This window comes from Aquarana catesbeiana, linkage group LG08 (assembly GCF_042186555.1).
Source record: "Aquarana catesbeiana isolate 2022-GZ linkage group LG08, ASM4218655v1, whole genome shotgun sequence".
Lineage (NCBI taxonomy): Eukaryota > Metazoa > Chordata > Amphibia > Anura > Ranidae > Aquarana > Aquarana catesbeiana.
Window position 1 is genome coordinate 100,808,274 of NC_133331.1, and position 18,951 is coordinate 100,827,224.

At 41.9% G+C, this 18,951-nt stretch overlaps 1 protein-coding gene across 1 annotated transcript in view; it reads right to left on the minus strand.

The window, feature by feature from the left end:
- Window positions 1–18,951, minus strand: part of WDR11 (WD repeat domain 11) — a 166,846-nt gene that overhangs the window by 13,168 nt on the left and 134,727 nt on the right. The window contains exons 24-26 of the mRNA XM_073596233.1: window positions 7,675–7,770; window positions 6,082–6,247; window positions 2,795–2,892 (exon numbers count right to left, since the gene is read on the minus strand). Coding sequence (XP_073452334.1) covers window positions 2,795–2,892; window positions 6,082–6,247; window positions 7,675–7,770 — 360 coding nt within the window. The remainder of the gene's footprint in view (window positions 1–2,794; window positions 2,893–6,081; window positions 6,248–7,674; window positions 7,771–18,951) is intronic.

Sequence of the window (18,951 nt, forward strand, 5' to 3'; positions counted from 1 at the left end):
GCTCATTCTTCTCCCCTGCAGCAGCCACTAGTTGACACAGGGGGGATGGATCATGTGACTGGACTGGCCCCAAAATAGGTTAGTATATAGTCTACATCGTTCTTATACAGGTTAGTCAGAATAGGTGTTAGGAGGAGGAAGGGAGCATTTTTAAAACTAGTTAGGAAAAGCCTGGAATTGAACGGTCTAGTCACAACAAACTGATTTCTAATATTTGAAGCATTATCATCAGGTACAAGTATGAGCTTACATTCCTAGTCTGTTAGCAAGAACAGCAGATGCCACTCTGAGGCACCCTTCTACACCTGCAGTACCAGAAAGATGAATTCACTAAAGAGGCAGTGTGATGTTATAGGCACATTCTGCCATATAGAAGCATGTCAGGAGTATGACCTGATCAATCAGGCATTCCTTAAAGACCTTCTAAAATCATAAATAATCTATCCCCAGCTCTATAACAGCAGAACTCCAGGGATAAGCAAATAAAGTCTATATACAAGTCATGTGCATTCTGCCTTGAATCTTGATGTGCTTTTTGCATTTCTTCCAGATCTGTGCAGTAATCCAGTGTGATTTTTTGCCTCTGGAAAGGGAAGGGGGGTCTGACCAGGCAGAGAAAGCTCTCACTGAGATCTACAGCAAGCAGGCAGATGGATTTTATAATGAAGTGAGTGGATTGTGTTTGGATAAAAAAAAGCACAAGTGGACTGTATTATTAATGTACTTCCTGGAGGTATGAAAACCCTCTGCCTAGACTTACATCTTAAAGGAAGCCTAATAAAGTAGAAGTATGGGAGCAGCCACTGCTGAATTAATAAATAAAAAGGTATAGACTTCAGGGCTGTCATTCTCAACCTGGTTTCACTACCAAGGGTGTCTTTGACCTGGAATGAGTATGAGTGATGGAGTTCACACTTGACAACCTTGAAGCCTGTAATTTAGTAAATCGGTAAATCAGCAGTAGCAGCCCTAGCATTTCTCCCCCCACAGGTGCCCATTACAATCTTTTTATGAACAAGGCAGCATTGACCTGTAATTTAGCTTGCATGGCTTTTACAACATTAAAAGGACAACCTGAGAGTATGGATAAATCCAGCAACATATAATGATCCTATTGCCTATTCTTATAACCATGAAGACAAAGTGACAGCACTGCAGCCTGTGTTGATTTTAAAATGGGAAATCATTTGTGTTCAGGAAACAAGCACAGGAATGCCATTCGATGCTACTATACAGCATCCCTGAAAACAGGAGGCAACAGTTTTTTATTTGCCATTCTACATTTATTGGTCTGCCCTGCTGTCAAAAATCATTGCTTGATATCCTTTGTCTGTCTCACTTGTCCACTGTATAGTAAATAGTGAATGACCCTTGCTTAACTTTTGGTAAAAAAGTCCACCTGACAAATTCCATTAGCTGCCCGTCTTGCCGTTACTGAATCCTGCCTGCTTAAATGCCCCGTTTATCTTTAAAGATATACCTGTATATAGAACTCAACTACATACACACACACACACACACACACACACACACACACACACACACCATACCGCATTAAAGGGTGGGCTTAGAAACAGCGATCAGGAGTGTGCTACTACGTGCGTATCTCACAGACCAATTTACCCTCCTCGCACTCCCAAATCCTCTCTTTCCCCCACCTACAGAGTAGCAGAGGGGCTGCTGCAGAAGTGCAGCTACAACTTATAGTAGGAGTGTGCAGGCTTCAGGAAGAGCTGCTGCCACGAGTTTAGGCTGGCTGTGCACATTCCCTGCCCCAAACTCTGCTCTCATAAGAATATGCAGGGCAGGGAGTGGAGCGCTGTCACATTCTAATCGTTCATTAGCTTGGTCTTCCACAAGTCGATGTGGGCTCTCTAGGAGTGCTGAGGCCTGTTGACTGGCCACTTAGGAACCTAGCGCTACATTGTGGGAACGACATTTTATCACCATACCTGGGGGGAACTGGCTCTGACAAGTTAACATGTGAAAGGAAAGTATAAGGAATTGTTATCCAGTGAATCAAGAGGTTTTAGAGCAGAAAACAAGAACCACGGTTCCATGCCCCTCTAATGTAGTGTAGCAGAGATTGCCATGATCAGCTGTTCTAGCAAATGTCCTGAGGCTACACTACATGCAATGCAACGCAGACCTTCCTCAGCAAAGCCATTGTATACCAGCTGCTGCCTGGCTCAGCCTGATGTAATTATTTTATAGGCTGGGGAACCTCATACTAGAAGAATGCAGAGCAGCTCTTTGATGGTAGTCTCAGATCTGCTTGGCTACACTTAAAATAAAAAGGTAAAAAGCTTTATTTATCCAGTTTAAAAACAGCTAAAGTGTAAGGCCCCATTGACCCTTGCGAATGGGCTGTTTGCAATTAAATGCAGGATATCCAACAGGGGTTCGCTACGATTAGCTGCAGGCGGGAAACCCCACTGAAATCAACAGGAGGCTGCTCCTGCAGCTATTCATGGCCAATTGCATGTAAGTACTCATGCAGTGATTACATGTGAATGGTCTGCCCCCAGGGTTGAACAGTTGCAGGTAATCGCAGAACATGCGATCTGTCGCAATATGCATGTTGTTTGCAGGAGCTGTCAGTTTCCCATTGCTTTAATTGCACTTCCATCAGCAGCTAATCACAGGGACCCCTGCTGAGTCTCCAGCAGCTAATCATAAAAGGGCTCAATCACAAGTGTTAAATGGGGTCTTAATCCAGCACACTATATATGAGTACTGAAAATTGGTGGAACCTTTTTTAAAATGTGTTGCTATGGATTCTGCTACTACTAACCTTGGCAAGCCATGCTGCGTGATTCCACTCATTGTATGTCTGCAAGTAACGGCAGGCATCCGCAGCCTTGTCTATTAGGCAGAGAAGCTGCACTCCCTCTGTGAAAAAAAAACAAAAAACTTGTGTCAGTTTGTCTTGCCAACACCATATTACCAAAAGGATTGCTAGCCAGCATTTCCAGTGTTGAAGTCAACTTTCTTTCAAACTAAAATTGTAAGTGCATGGAAAATGTGAAATCCAAAAAGGAAAAACAAAAGAAAAAAATCAACAGTTTTAAAGGCCCATCTCCAGCCAAACTTTTTGTTATTTTGAAAATTGTGTGTTACGGAGACCGTTTTTTACTGCAGACTTGGTCCACTTTGCGAAGATTTTCACTTCCTTTTCTGGCTAATGTGTCCCCTGAACAGGAAGGTAGGAAAATGATTCATACAGGGACACAGACAGCAATGAAAACCTGACAAAAAGTTGTTAATCCCCAATTCCCAATTGTATTAGACATGTATTTGTATTGCCATCTGTATGCCTGTTGAGTTGGCTCCTCTAGGCTGAATTCACACTAGAATAGACAGCTGCCAGATCGCCTTACCTCTGCGGCAGTTGTCTAATCCAGACTGTGCTAGGGAGCAGTGTGGTGCTTTTTTTTGTATACGACGTACACTTCATTCATGGCGCTGTACAACCGCAAAATGTGCTGCACTGCTGTGCAGTGCCATGCGATAAAATGCAAAATTTCTGCATTTTGCTCCGGGCCATGGTGCAGTGTGAATAGGACACACAGAAAGAAACCACTTGTCTGCTGTGCGTCCCTGCGGTGACAGGCGTTTTACAATGCATGTGTGAATTCACCCTTACTGCTGTGATACCTTTCAGTAATTAAAGCGGTTGTAAACCCCGCTTTGTGATTTTTACCTACAAGTAAGCCAAACTTAAGGCTTACCTGTAGGTAAAATGAATATTCACCCTGCATGCAGCCACTGACATCAGTGGCGCATGTGCTCTGAAGTTCCGACTTCCCGTGCAGGAACTTCAGAACTTCTTGCTGGAACCGGGGGCTCCAGCGCGAATGCACAGGAGTTACATCAATCACGTCTCCGGCCACTCACAGCGCTGGAGCCCACAATTCCAGAAGGACGGGAGAAGATGTCAGCCCTCTCAGCGGTGACCAGGCATCGCTGAGAGGGCTTTGTTCTAAGGTGAGTATTTCATAATTTGCTAGCGTACGATGCACACAATTTTCCTGCCTTGCAGGGTTTTTTTCCCCTCGGTTTACAGCCGCTTTAAGAGGATAGCCCAAGGAGTACACAACACTAATCCTTCCCCCGTTCCATTCAAAATGCAAAAGAAAACAAGGTGCTGGTAGTGCTTAAAGTGTATGTCAAAGAAAAAAAAAAAAACATACAATGGATATAAAATGTCTACACACCCCTGTTAAAATTTAAGGTTTCTGTGATGTAAAAAAATGACACAAAGATAAATAATTTCATAACTTTTTCTACCTTTAATGTGACCTATAAACTGTACAACTCAATTAAAAAACAAACTGAAATCTTTTAGGTCTAGCTGTAAGGGTAGGTCTTTCCTGACATCTTCTTAGTCGCATCTTACAGCAAAAGCCATGGTCCACAGAAAGCTTCCAAAGCATTAGAGGCATCTCATTGTTAAAAGGTATCAGTCAGGAGAAGGGTACAAAAGAATTCCCAAAGCATTAGATATACCATGGAATACAGTGAAGACAGTCATCATCAAGTGGAGAAAATATGGCACAACAGTGACATTACCAAGAACTGGACGTCCCTCCAAAATTACTGAAAAGGCGAGAAGAAAACAGGTCAGGGGGGCTGCCAAAAGGCCTACAGCAACATTAAAGGAGCTGCAGGAATATCTGGCAAGTATTGGCTGAGTGGTACATGTGAGAATAATATCTCGTATTCTTCATATGTCTGGGCTATGGGGTAGAGTGGCAAGACGGAAGCCTTTTCTTACGAAGAAAACATCGAAGGCCGGCTAAAAAAACACCCAAAAGCATGTGGGAAAATGTGTTATGGTCTGATGAAACCAAGGTTGAACTTTTTGGCCATAATTCCAAAAGATATGTTTTGGCGCAAAAACAACACTACACATCACCAAAAGAACAACATACCCACAGTGAAGCATGGTGGTGGCGGCATCATGCTTTGGGGCTGTTTTTCTTCAGCTGGAACAAGGACCTTAGTCATGGAAGAAGGAATTATGAACAGTTCCAAATACCGGTTAATATTGGCACAAAACCTTCAGGCTTCTGTTAGAAAGCTGAAAATGAAGCATGACAACCCAAAGCATACATCCAAAACAACAAAGGAATGGCTTCACCCGAAGAAGATTAACGTTTTAGAAAGGCCCAGACCTAAATCCGATTGAAAATCTGTGGGGTGATCTAAAGAGGGCTGTGCACAGGAGAGGTCCTCGCAATCTGACAGATTTGGAGTGTTTTTGCAAAGAAGAGTGGGCAAATATTGCCAAGTCAAGTCAATAAAATCAAAAGGTGCTTCAACAAAGTATTAGTTTAAGGGTGTGCACACTTATGCAACCATATTTTATTTTTCCTTCCCTCCACCTAAAAGGTTTCAGTTTGTTGTTTAACCGAGTTGTACAGTTTATAGATCACATTAAAGGAGGAAAAAGTTCTGAAAGGATATAGCTTTGTCTCATTTTTTTACATCACAGAAACCTGACATACAGGGGTGTGAAGGTGGTTTATATCCACTGTATGCAGTACAGCGCTGCAATACATGCACATTTCCCCATGTTTTATCTATTTAAGATACTTCAAGTACAGAAAAATACCTGTTAATCAGAAAGAAATGCACACATCCTGTAAGTCCTGTTGTGGACTGTCAACACACAGCTTTATAGTGGACTGAGTGGTGTCAGGCCTACCCATAGTTTTTTTTGCAAATCTACTCAACCACTACTACTGCTGCCAGATCTCTACAACACAAAAGGCTAACCATTCTGGAGTTCATGATAAGATCTAGGAGGGAAGTGTGCAGAGGACACAGCACAGTTTTCAATTTCTGACAAGGTCAACAGTAATTTTTGCACTTTTCAAACAAATATAACAAAATTCCAATTATATATTTAACAGACCAAAAAGGAAGAGAAAAGTTCACTGCTAGGGTATACATACACTTAATGTTTCATAAAATCACCTAAGATGAAAATCAATTAGTTAATGAAAATATAAAGCACAGCAATCAGTTGGTGAATTGTGCAGTTTTCCTGTGAACAAAAAAAAAAAAATCTCCCACCTGCCAGTTTTCCATTGGCGATCATATTGGTCGCCACAAGTTTAATGGTGCTCTGAGAAGGTCCAGAGGAAGTGACTGTGGTCACCAGACAGGCCTTCAGTGAATCACAGTAATACTGTGGATTTTCGGCGCTGGTCTCTAGTAGCAGCTGTACAGCTCTGTCGGTCTGTAGAAAGAGAGATACTGAAAGTTACTACCAAATACAAATAATGTAAACTGGACAAAAATATTTGTCCCTCAGTAATGTAATACTATGTTCAGTACTTCATAGCAACCAAATATCTATATAATGGCTAAACAGGTGATTTTTGTGCATCACCACTCTGCCCTTTGCATACGCCTGATAACTTTGTTCCATAATACAGTATAGTCAGCTGTTATTGGGGTCTATTTTGTTTATCAAATACATCTTTAAAATTTGTAACTCCATAAACTCCGCTAGCTCCAAACAACCAGAAGTTTAAAACCAAAGTGAAGCCCCATAACTTTTCTGAAATGAAAGCATATTTGCTGTGCTGGAAAGAAATGGAGCATTGCTTTCTTACATGCAGGTGACAATTTTTTTCGATATAAAATATTCATTTCAAAATATATGAAGTGTAACATCAGTTCTAGACATAATATGCAGTAAAACGAGATTCAGAAGGGTGTAAAATGTAAAGTAAGCTATGCAGTACACAGTCTCAAAATCATCCAAGTAATTCAGCCTATTTCACTCAGTTTTATTGATTTGTTGCTACAGAGTGGTGTAATCATATGCTGGCATTTTCATGTTATTTGTGGCACATTAAAATCAGTGTGCTGCAAATGAGATTGCCGGCAAGGGGTTAGCAAGCAAAGATACCTGTCATGAGAAGAATGTGTGGGATACTATTGCCAACCCCCTCCTGAAAATGCCATTTGCTTGACTGTCATCAATTTCTGAATCACTGATTCAGAACAGACATGCAGTAAGTGAAGTCAGAACCCCTGAACTGGAGTTTGGTGTAAATCTGAACCAGTGATCAACTTGACTGTCAAACAACTAGAAATAGATGCCCATGTTAAGCTCAATGGCTTCCAGAAAGGCTAAAAAAAAAAAAAAAACGACTCTTCAGAATACAGTGAAATTGTATTACGATTGTTGGTAAAATGGTATTAAAGGTTAACATGTTATACTTACCTGCTCTGTGCAATGGTTTTGCACAGAGCAGCTCCAATCCTCTTCTCGGGTCCCTTGTTGGCGCTCCTAGCTCCTCTCCCTTGACCAGTGCCCCCAAAGCAAGGCACTTGCTATGGGGACACTGGTGTGTGCTTGCTCCCGAGCCCTGCTCTATGCGACATGTACAGCAGTGGTTTGGCCCAGTTCCCCTGCTCTCTCCTCATTGGATCACTGGCTGTGATTGCCAGTGAGGAGAGAGAGTCCCAGGATAACCTAGGCTCTTGTGCACATCCCTGGATCAAGAGGGAGCTCCGGTTAGTATTAGGGGGGCTATGGGGGGAGCAGCACACAGAAGGTTTTTTACCTTCATGCATAGAATGCATGAAGGTAAAAACCTTCAGTCTTTGCAACCACTTTAGCTTGTATGTATTTTCAGAGATCTGTGAACTCACCTGTCCTAGTAGCAATAGCTGGTCTGCACATTTCCTGGTGTGTTCATAACTGGAGCGTTTTACTTCCTGAAGACAAATTCTATCCAACTGTACTTTCTGCAGGTAAAGGAAGAGAAAATGATGTACATAAACTATATATATCTATACATATATATAGCATCTTATAAATGCGGGTATGAGAACACCCTTCTACAATCACTGAGCCTAAATAAGGAATAACAAAAATTTACATATTCATGACAATAAACCAATAAGACTAAACCACACCACAGATTGCATTAAAGTGGGGTTCCACCCAAAAAAAAAAAAAAAAAAAAAAAAAAACTACATGAAGAATCCTAAAAAAAAAAAATACAAAAAAAACTTGGATATTTTTTTCTTTTTTACTTACCTCTAAATGCCTGTTGCTAGGGGGTCCCTCGTAGTCTGCCTCTTCCAGTGCCTGGACTGGTGACATCACTTCCCCCTCGGCACAGGAAGGGCTCGGCTCTGCTCCCTCCCTCCTGTCAATCATCTGGGACCCATTACAGGTCCCAGGTGACTGAGCAGCCAATCGCGGCGCCGCTCGCGCATGCGCAGTGGGTGCCAGGCTGTGAAGCCATAGCCCGGCGCCCACAGTTGCAATGCCGGCGCCGCTGAACGGAGGGGGAGACGAGCGTGGCTTTGATCCCCCGCCTCGCTGGACCCTGGGACAGGTAAGTGTCCAATTAAAAGTCAGCAGCTGCAGTATTTGTACCTGCTGACTTTTAATTTTTTTTTTTTGACTGGAACTCCTCTTTAAGTACATTATGTTTCAATGCTGAGAAAAGTGAAAGAAAAATACCTTTTCACATGACAACTCCCTTCTCTACCAAGCCCTAAACCATATCCCAACCCCTAAAATATCCCCAAACCATTTCACCTCTCACTACCATTTTAGCCTTTGGGAGAAAAAACTGAGTATTCTCTGTTCAATCCTGACCTCTAGAGAACAATTAATATTAGTTCAATTATAGCTGCCCACACTGTTCTGTGTATTCACACCACATCAACATACAGTATCTCACAAAAGTGAGTACACCCCTCACATTTTTGTAAATATTTTAGTATATCTTTTCATGTGACAACACTGAAGAAATGACACTTTGCTACAATGTAAAGTAGTGAGTGTACAGCTTGTATAGCAGTGTAAATTTGCTGTCCCCTCAAAATAACTCAACACACAGCCATTAATGTCTAAACCGCTGGCAACAAAAGTAAATACATCCCTAAGTGAAAATGTCCAAATTGGGCCCAAAGTGTCAATATTTTGTGTGGCCACCATTATTTTCCAGCACTACCTTGACCCTCTTGGGCATGGAGTTCACCAGAGCTTCAAAGGTTGCCACTGGAATCCTCTTCCACTCCTCCATGATGACATCACGAAGCTGGTGGATGTTAGAGACCTTGCGCTCCTCCACCTTCCTTTTGAGGATGCCCCACAGGTGCTCAATAGGATTTAGGTTTGGAGACATACTTGGCCAGTACATCACCTTTACCCTCAGCTTCTTTAGCAAGGTAGTGGTCATCTGGGAGGTGTGTTTGGGGTCGTTATCATGTTGGAATACTGACCTGCGGCCCAGTCTCCGAAGGGAGGACATCATGCTCTGCTTCAGTATGTCACAGCACATGTTGGCATTAATGATTCCTTCAATTAACTAGCTCCCCAGTGCCGGCAGCACTCATGCAGCCCCAGACCATGACACTCCCACCACCATGCTTGACTGTAAACAAGACACACTTGTCTTTGTACTCCTCACCTGGTTGCCGCCCCACACGCTTGACACCATCTGAACCAAATAGCAGCTCAGTTTCAGGGTCTTTCCAATCTTCTTATAGCCTAGGCCATTTTTATGTAGAGCAACAGTTCTTTTTTTCAGATCCTCAGAGAGTTCTTTGCTATGAGGTGCCATGTTGAACTTCCAGTGACCAGTATGAGAGAGAGATAACACCAAATTTAACACGGGTCACATGACACCGGGAGGGAAAATAGCTAATTGGGCCCAATTTGGACGTTTTCACTTAATGGGTGTACTCACTTTTGTTGCCAGCAGTTTAGACATTCATGGCTGTGTGTTGAGTTATTTTGAAAGGACAGCCAATTTACAGTTATACAAGCTGTACACTCACTACTTTACAATGTAGCAAAGTGTTATTTCTTCAGTATATCTAGATAAAGTGATCTCACGCAAAAGATAAATATCACTACAAATCAATCCTGTAATGGGATAATAAAAAATACCACTAAAAAATTATCTCCATGTGAACGAGTGAATAACAACAATAATATAAAATATATAAAAAAATACAATGTGCCAAAAATAGCAATATAGTGACCAAAATGTGCAAATAATAATTGCAGATGTGCAAAATAGCAATAAAGTATCAAAAATGTTCCTGAATTAATGTGAAGTAAAATGCGTCCCAAATCGAAGAAACATATAAATTAATAAATAGTGAGGCTAGATAGTCCTCTGAATGGATGAAAATAGTTGAAAACTTTTGCCATCCTCACATCCTGATGAAACCAGTAAACATGATGTTGAAAGAAAAAGTGTCCATAATGTTCCTAAATGTTTCGTGAATAGCCTCTTAATGCTAAGGTCTCCCAGAACTCTCACCTTAATAGTAGAAGTAAATAGCATCCATACATAACAAAGATCTCCACAATCTTCTATGGGTAGGTGGGTTCTCAAGGTATTCCTCCAATGGGCAAGATGATCCGCTCAAATACCCCATTTAGTTCAAAGGAAATGCCAATACACACAGAGGGAATAATGCTCAAAAGCCACCATACAAGGAACTGTTTTCATGTGGTAAGAAAGAGAATGATCAATCCGCCTGAAGGACCTTATGCCCAAAGCTGGCATTAGATGAGGCCAAAAACATCCACCTGGCCGAACTTAACCAGTTCCAGACTTTGGGCATGCTACACAAGCCCCAAAAATATATCATTGTACACAGGGTGTGTGTAGCACATCCAGTCTACAGGGACCCCACCTCCCACTCCCCCAGCAGTTCTCGGCTCTAATTTATCAAAGCAAGGACTGCTCTGTACACAGGGCAGCTGAACTGTAATAAAAAAAAAAAAAAGAGCCATGACAGTGTTTATCAAAATACAGAAAAGATACAAAGTAACAATATTATACCAGTTATGTCCATATATATATATATATATATATATATATATATATATATATATATATATATATATACACACATATATACACACACACACATACACACAAATATACACATTTTATATATATATTACATACACACACACACACACACACACACACACACACACACACACAAATATACAATTTTAGTTTTTTTTCAGGTATTTATCAAAACATATTCAAGCTATAGTTATATAATGGATATGGGTTGAAAGTGCACACTCTCAGGTTTAATTTGAGGGTATGTACATCCAAATCAGAGCTGCAGGCATCATTCAGATAACCCCACACAAAGTCAAGGACGTCATATGATGGAGTATTGCAGAGTATTTCAGGGTATTGCAGAGTATTGTGGGGTATTGCACAGTGCAGGGTATTGCGGGTCATTGCAAAGTATTGTGGGTCACTGCAGAGCATTGCAGGGCATTACAGAGTATTGCAGGGTATTACAGAGTATGGAGGAATGGCTGAGCATGGATGGATGGATGGCTGGATGTGACTGCAATTGTCACAGAGCAGTGCTGTGGGCACTACAGATCCAGCCTACAGCGCTGCTGCCATCCAATCTCTCCCCCTCTCCTCTCACACTGTACCGATCAGTACACAGAGGGGAGAGAGGAACCGGCGTCATGACAGGACGCCGGTTTGTTTACAAGTGATCGCTCCGAACCTGCGGTCATGGATGTTCTCGGGTGCGTGCTCCAGGGAGTGTGTGAGAGCGGGATTCTGGGAGGACGTCACTGTACACCCTCCCAGAGTTATGCAACCGCCCTGTAGCCGTCATTCGGCTATGGGCCGGTTGTTAAGTGGTTAAGGGACCAAAAGTAACTGGACAATTGATAAAGTAATTAAACACCGTGCTTAGCTGGTACAAAATGAATACATTTTAACATACAACAGAGAATCAAATGTTCAAATTATTGTATTTGATTCACTATTTTATGTTAAAATTTATGAATTTTGAACAAGCTAAGCACGGTGTTTAATTACTTTATCATTGCAGTGATGCTAGTCAGTCACATTCATACTGCTGTTGGCAATTGGTAGATTATTTTATATTTGTATATTATTTTTTCTTTAGTGCAAAGTTTTTTTGTTTTACGCCTGAAGAATAGAAAAGTCAGATTAGACTTTGCCAAAAAACATCTAAAAAAAGCCAGACTAGTTCTCGAGTTCTGGAAAAGCATTCTTTGGACAGATAAAACTAAGGATTATTCTGTACTAGAACGACGGGAAGAAAAAAGTGTGGAGAGGGCCTGGAACAGCTCATGATCCAAAGCACACTACATCATCTGTAAAACATGGTGGAGGCAGTGTGATGCATGGGCATGCATTGCTTCCAGTGGCACTGGATCATTGGTATTTATTGATAAGACAGAAGCAGCCGGATGAATTCTGCAGTGTTTAGAGATATACTGTCTGCCCAGAGTCAGCCAAATGCAGCAAAGTTGATTGGATGGTGCTTCACAGTACAGATGGACAATGATCCAAAACACACTGCAATAGCAACCCATGAACTTTCTGAAGGAAAAGAAGTGGAATGTTCTGCAATGGCTGTGTCAATCACCTGGTCTCAATTCAATTGAGCATGCATTCCACTTGCTGAAGGCAACGCTAAAGGCAGAAAGACCCACAAACAAAGAACAACTGAAGACAGCTGCAGTTAGAGCCTGGCAAAGCAACAGAAAGGAGGAAACCCAGTCTTTGGTAATGTCCATGGGTTCCAGACTTTAGGCAGTCATTGCCAGTAAAGGATTCTCAACAAAATATTAAAAATGAACATTCATGATTATATTAACTTGTCCAATTACATTTGAGTCCCTGAAAATGGGGGGACTGTGTATAAAAATCATTGCAGTTCCTAAAATTTGTACTTGATATTCATGTTCAACCCCTTGAATTAAAGCTGAAAGTCTGTACTTCAAATTAATTTGGATTGTTTTGTTTTAATTTTATTCTGGTGGCATACAGAGCCAAAAGTATGAAAATTGTGCCTCTGTACAAATATATATGGACCTAACTGTATCTGCATCTACTCTGTTCATTCACCTGCAGATCAAAGGGAACTTTCATCTGCAGATGTCAGTCAAAGCAACTTAACAAGAGAGGAAAAAAAAAAAGTTTTCTCACTAAAATGTTCCTATGTTTAAACTAAGGGTTAATAAGGGGTTGCTATAAACCAGACCTATTTAACTCCTCCTTCCCCTTCTCCATTCAATTAATATTTTCCTGCTGATTTTTTTGTTTCTATCTTATGAACCATTAATTGTTAAAACTTTTTTTGGTTTTTCTTAGTTTTTTTGTTAATTTTGGTGTCCTTTTAAAACAGGACAATTTACAGAATAAAATGCACATTTTTTTACCTGCAGCAACATGGTTTACTTTTAAACTAACACTGGTAAAAGAAAAAGTGCATAGTTTTATTGTCAAAGGATTGTGAAAAAAAATTGCTGCAAGAAAATATCACGAAAAGAAAGCCTTGTTTGTCCTTAAAAAATATGTATTACCTTAAAGCGGAGTTCCAACCAAAAGTGGAATTTCCACTCATTGTACTCCCCCCCCCCCCCCCCCCTCCGGTGCCACACTTGGCTCCTTTCAGGGGGGAGGGGGGACAGCATACCTGTCTTTCACAGGTATGCTTTCCCCACTTCTGGGAGCCTCAGCCGCAGGTATTGACGTCACTCGCGGCTGGGGCTCCCTCCTCATCATCGGGCCAGTAGGAGAGAGGAGCAGAGCCTCGCGCATGCGCAGTAGGGTTCCCAGCGTGGAACAGAAAGGCTACTCGCAATGGAGACGGCATGCACCCGACAGCTGATGGAAACATCAGCTGCGGTGCCAACATCGCTGGACTCTAGGACAGGTAAGTGTCTGATTAATAAAAGTCAGCAGCTGCAGTAAAGTTATTACAAGTCCAAAGCAGAATTTCAAAATGTGCTCCAGTCCACAGTCAGTGAACAGATGTGAGAGGCAAAGTGGTTAAGAAACATGTAAACAGCAGATTAGGTGGCAGCCTTGGAAATCTAGGAAAACAATTACCCAATACCAAAAAACCCCAAGAAACACTTACAGGTCTAGTAAAGTGCAACTTGACAGACAAGGGTGGAACCCAATCCATGAGCAATGACAGAGAGAGACTATTACAGCTTGAACCACATCCAGACAATAGAGGGAAATTTTATTTTGGTGAACTGTAGCCAGATATAAAGAAGAAAACATGTCCTTGATGAGGTGATAGGCTGAAGCTACTTTGGTGAAAAGGAAATCCTGGACCTCACCAACACGTTTCTCTCTATGCAAAAACAAAAAGGATTCCTTGCAGAATATGGCTGGCCATACATGGATAATTTTTTTTTTCTGATCAGCCAGCGGGCTGATAGAATAAAACTGGACAGATTACCCCATCTGTGCAAGTGATGGAGGAATTCTCCCAGCTGCGTTGTTGTGTTCTGATAGCAGAGACCCCCGCTGTCAGACAGCACAGCTGCAGCACTGTTTAAATTGTTCACCAAACTTGTTCAAGAAAAGTCTATTAGATTGACTTTTCTAGAACGGGAACGGTCATAGATGGATAATTTGGCTGTTCCCTTCTAAACAGGCTGAATTTTGATCCATCCATGGCCACCTTAAATGATTACCTGTATTTAGGGTGAAACAGGTTACTGTTGTAGCAGCCCCCCCCCCCCCCCCCCAATTCCCCCATTGTGACAGAGAGCTGGGGATCTTTGCTTCCACACCCACAATTTAAAAAAACTTGGCCTTCTAGGGCTCCCACCTGGCCACACCATTCATTAACAGAGTTCTGTGAATGAGAGAACTACAAGTAACAACAACTTTTGCAGTTGTTGGCTTGTAGTTCTCAATGAACTACCAGGGTGTTGTTGAGTGCTCTAGGTAGTTCATTGAAGCTTCCTGTCAGTGTGTAACTGCCTGGCCATACAAGGTATGAGCAGACAGCTTACATTGAGTAGGAGGAGTCCTGCATTACAACCGCGGTACAAAGGTGAACTTACAGTGTGTCCAGAAAGTATTCACAGTGCTTCACTTTTTCCACATTTTGTTATGTTACAGCCTTATTCCAAACTGGATTAAACTCATTACTTTCCTCAAAATTCTACAAACAATACCCCATGAGGACAACGTAAAAGAAGTTTGTTTGAAATCTTTTGTTTAAAAAAAAAAAAAAAAAATCACATCTACATAAGTATTCACTGCCTTTGCCATGACACTCAAAATTGAGCTCAGGTGCATCTGTTTCCACTGATCATCCTTGAGATGTTTCTACAACTTGATTGGAGTCCACCTGTGGTAAATTCAGTTGATTGGACATGATTTGGAAAGGCATACATCTGTCTATTTAAGGTCTCGCAGTTAACAGTGTATGTCAGAGCACAAACCAAGCCATGAAGGCCAAGGATTTGTCTTTAGACCTCCGAGACCGGATTGTATCAAGGAACAGATCTGGGGAAGGGTACAGAAAAATGTCTGCAGCACTGAAGGTCCCAATGGGCAGTGGCCTCCATCATCCGTAAAAAGAATACGTTCCTGTATCCTTAAAGGTTGCTGATGCAGACAATGGGAAAGCTAGAAGGAAAACTTACCTTGCATGTGAGCATAGAGAGGACTGTCTCTAATGGGTTCACATGGCAGTTTCTGAAGTACAAGAAATGAGAAAATCATATTCGAATGAGTCACAATGGAACGGATGAAGGGAGCTACATGGGGTGTTAAATGAGTGATAAGCCAACATCCTCTGAAATAGACAGTACTGTATGCCTTCTTTGGCCAACGATAAGTCTTTTCAGAAGTAGGCTTCTTAGCTTTTAGCATTGTAGGTATTACAAACTCAGAGATGTCCCTCAAAACCTGGGCTTCAACAGCCATGCCATGCCATTAAAGCCAGCGCCAATGAATGAGGTAGGATGACCAATTGAGGATCAAACGCTTTTTACACAAGGTTTCAGCACTCTAGCCAAACATGCAAGAAATGAGCAGGGAGGCTTTCAGCAACCTGTCACAGCTGATATTTAAGGCCTTGTGCACATTGCTACTCCTAATCTCACATTTAGGCTCTTTTGTTTTTTTTTTACCAAAGCTCCTGAACTCAACTCTAGAAAAGCCTATATGTGTTGTCAATGCACACAGACGTTTACCAGAGTTTAGGAACTGCAGATTTTAGAGGCATTAAAATGCTCCTCTCCTGAACACAGAGGAATTGCGTTCAGAAGAGGAGTGTTTTAACAGAAAAAATGCCAAAACGCAGTAGAAAGTAGCCAAACGCTAGGCACGGTCAGCACTTCAGTGTTAATTTATTTTAATGGCCGCACTACATTAAAATTCTGGCCAATTAAATAAATAAATGCCCAAATGCAGAACACTGATAAACTCGCCTAAACTGGTTTGAAACAATGCAGCTTTTAGGCGAGTTCATAACGCTGGTTTTTGTCCTGTCAGGAGAAACAGCATTTAAAATAAACCAGTGTGCATGAGGCCTAACTCTACAACCATCTGGTCCACGCATGGGACTGCAGGCCACACTTTCCCACTACCTTAATTCCCCGGATATAACCGTATAGCAGAGTAATACACAAACTATTTTGCCAAAAAATGGCCGTGGCATTTTATTGGTTTACAATATTAATAAAGACAAAACATATTAATTCAATAGTCGGATGGAATCAAACATACAGCAAACTTTTGCCCAGTTGTCAGAACTCGGGCAGCTCAAACTTTACTGAACAAAGAAATACGTCCCCCCTGGATTCCAGGGTGACCCAACCACACAAAATGCTCGCGATTGGGAGGGAGGGAGCTTTTTCTACTTTAGTCCTGGCCGCTGCAAGATGAAGGAGAGACCCTCTGCAGCCCTTTTATCACATCCCAAGGGACATCCAGGAATTCCCATTGGACCCACCTTGATACTTCATTTACATATTTAAAGTGACAGTACACCCACCATCGTATACATTAGAAATCATATAGCGGACATGAATATTGCCACCAAACAGGGCTGGGTGGCTGCTGTCCCAAGAAAGTGGGCTCAGATGATGCACCCCCTTTGTACATGGGCCTGCAGGCCACACTTGCCCACTACCTTATTTCCCCAGATACAACCGTATAGCAGAGTAATACATTCGGCATTTTATTGGTTTACAATATTCATAAAGACAAAACATATTAATCCAATATTTGGATGAAATCAAACATTTGCCCAGTTGTCAGAACTCGGGCAGCTTAAACTTTATTGAACAAAGAAATACGTCCCCGCCAGCCAGACTTGTGAAACAAGACCGGCCTACCCCAAATACGCGACCATTTCAATGCTGCTTTGCAGCCCAAGATTGAAGATTTTGGCACTCACAATCGAAAGGTGGACCCCGTTCTGCCTATAAAGCCCCAGGATTCCCACTTCAAGATCCACGTGCCGATAAGCAAAACCCCCCAAACAGTGGCATGTACTTAGCCATTGCCTGACTGACAGTCTTCCTCATTTTCTCCATCACTCTATTGAATAGGGAAGACAGCCAAGCTAAGCAGGGAACTATCTGAAAAAACAATGATTGTACCTAGGGGAAGTCAAATAAAACCGATAAAGATCCCTTTTGATCATAAACAAAAGATCCAAAGTACGAATGATACCCACGTCGTTACCTCCCAGATGAACTATCAGGATTAAAGGTGGCGGCCAAAACTGATATAATTGCGACAAATGAAAATATAGTTGCTGCCACTTCAGACCTCTCATATCCTTCCAGTACAGAGTGAAGGATTCCAGCTGTAAAGATAAGTTAACCGAGTACCTACGTTGAGTCGCACGCTTCCGTGCCCAATATATGCAAGAGTGGCCCAGAATCCATATGCAATGTTGAAAACCTAGGGAATCAAAGTAAAAGGTTAGGTCTGATATATCTCTTAAAACAACTGGACCTCCATCTTCCCATACCCATTATGGCGTTGGCCAGCAAACCCCTCTCAGCAGCATCAGAGGCTGCCTCTATTCAGAAAGAATGGAATGAAAACTTTGTAAACCCAATTTTTCAAGAGAGCGTTTCAGGACATATGAAAATTGGTACTTAGTGAGGGAAGACCGATCTAAATGAATGAGAAAATGTCTCGACCCAACCGGACGCGCTGCCAAGAAACAAATTACTAGTGCTGCTGGGCACACTGAGACATCTCCACATGCCAGTAGAATTACCCATTCACCGCGTCCAAAATGGTCGGTTTTAGATCGCTTCAAAAAAAGGCATACCCGACCTTGTTCGACTAGCACATGCTCCGATAGCATTCCAAAAGAACTCCTTTTGGACGCTGGAGGTTGGAAACCCGAAAGGCTCCAAAATAAGACAACACAAAAGCCAACCTTAAATAGTAAAGCCTCATAACTGGTAAAGAGAACCAAAGGTGTGGCCTTGCAAAGTTTTCTACCTGTAGCCTTTCAATGCCTGTTTCACCGTAAAAAAAACTAAAGCAGGATGGGAAACCTCTCAAAATAAAAAGAAGACAAGGGCGCACCAGCCTTGTGCATTAACTTTTAAAACATTTATTTGATAAAAAATAGTAAAGGAAATAACTCACAGGCGATTGGTGGAGGAGGCACAACATAAAATCGCACCGGTGGACAGTCTGCGATTTGGGATGAGCGGAAACTTCCAGGAGTCGTGGAGGAACGCACAGATGCTGCAATCCGCTAACGCGTTTCGAGGGGAAAGTCCCCTCTTCCTCAGAGCTATGCAGTGCAACCTCCCTCAGCGAACCTCACTTATAAATGCCTGCAAGCCAATAAGACAGGGATGGGGTGCGGGGCTCCTCCCCCTTAAAACATCCCTCCCTCCTAAGTCCTCTGATCAGGCATACCCTATACGCATAAGTGCATATGCAGACGTGTGCACACACCATATATACACGTGCATGCATACACACACACACACACACACACATACATACACATAAAAACAGCTAGTAAATAACCAATTGATAGATAAAATAGGAAGTGAACAGCAACGTACTGTGCATACGGACTGAAAGGCAACATGTGGTATCTAGACATACCAGATATACATCACAGTAAATATTACCA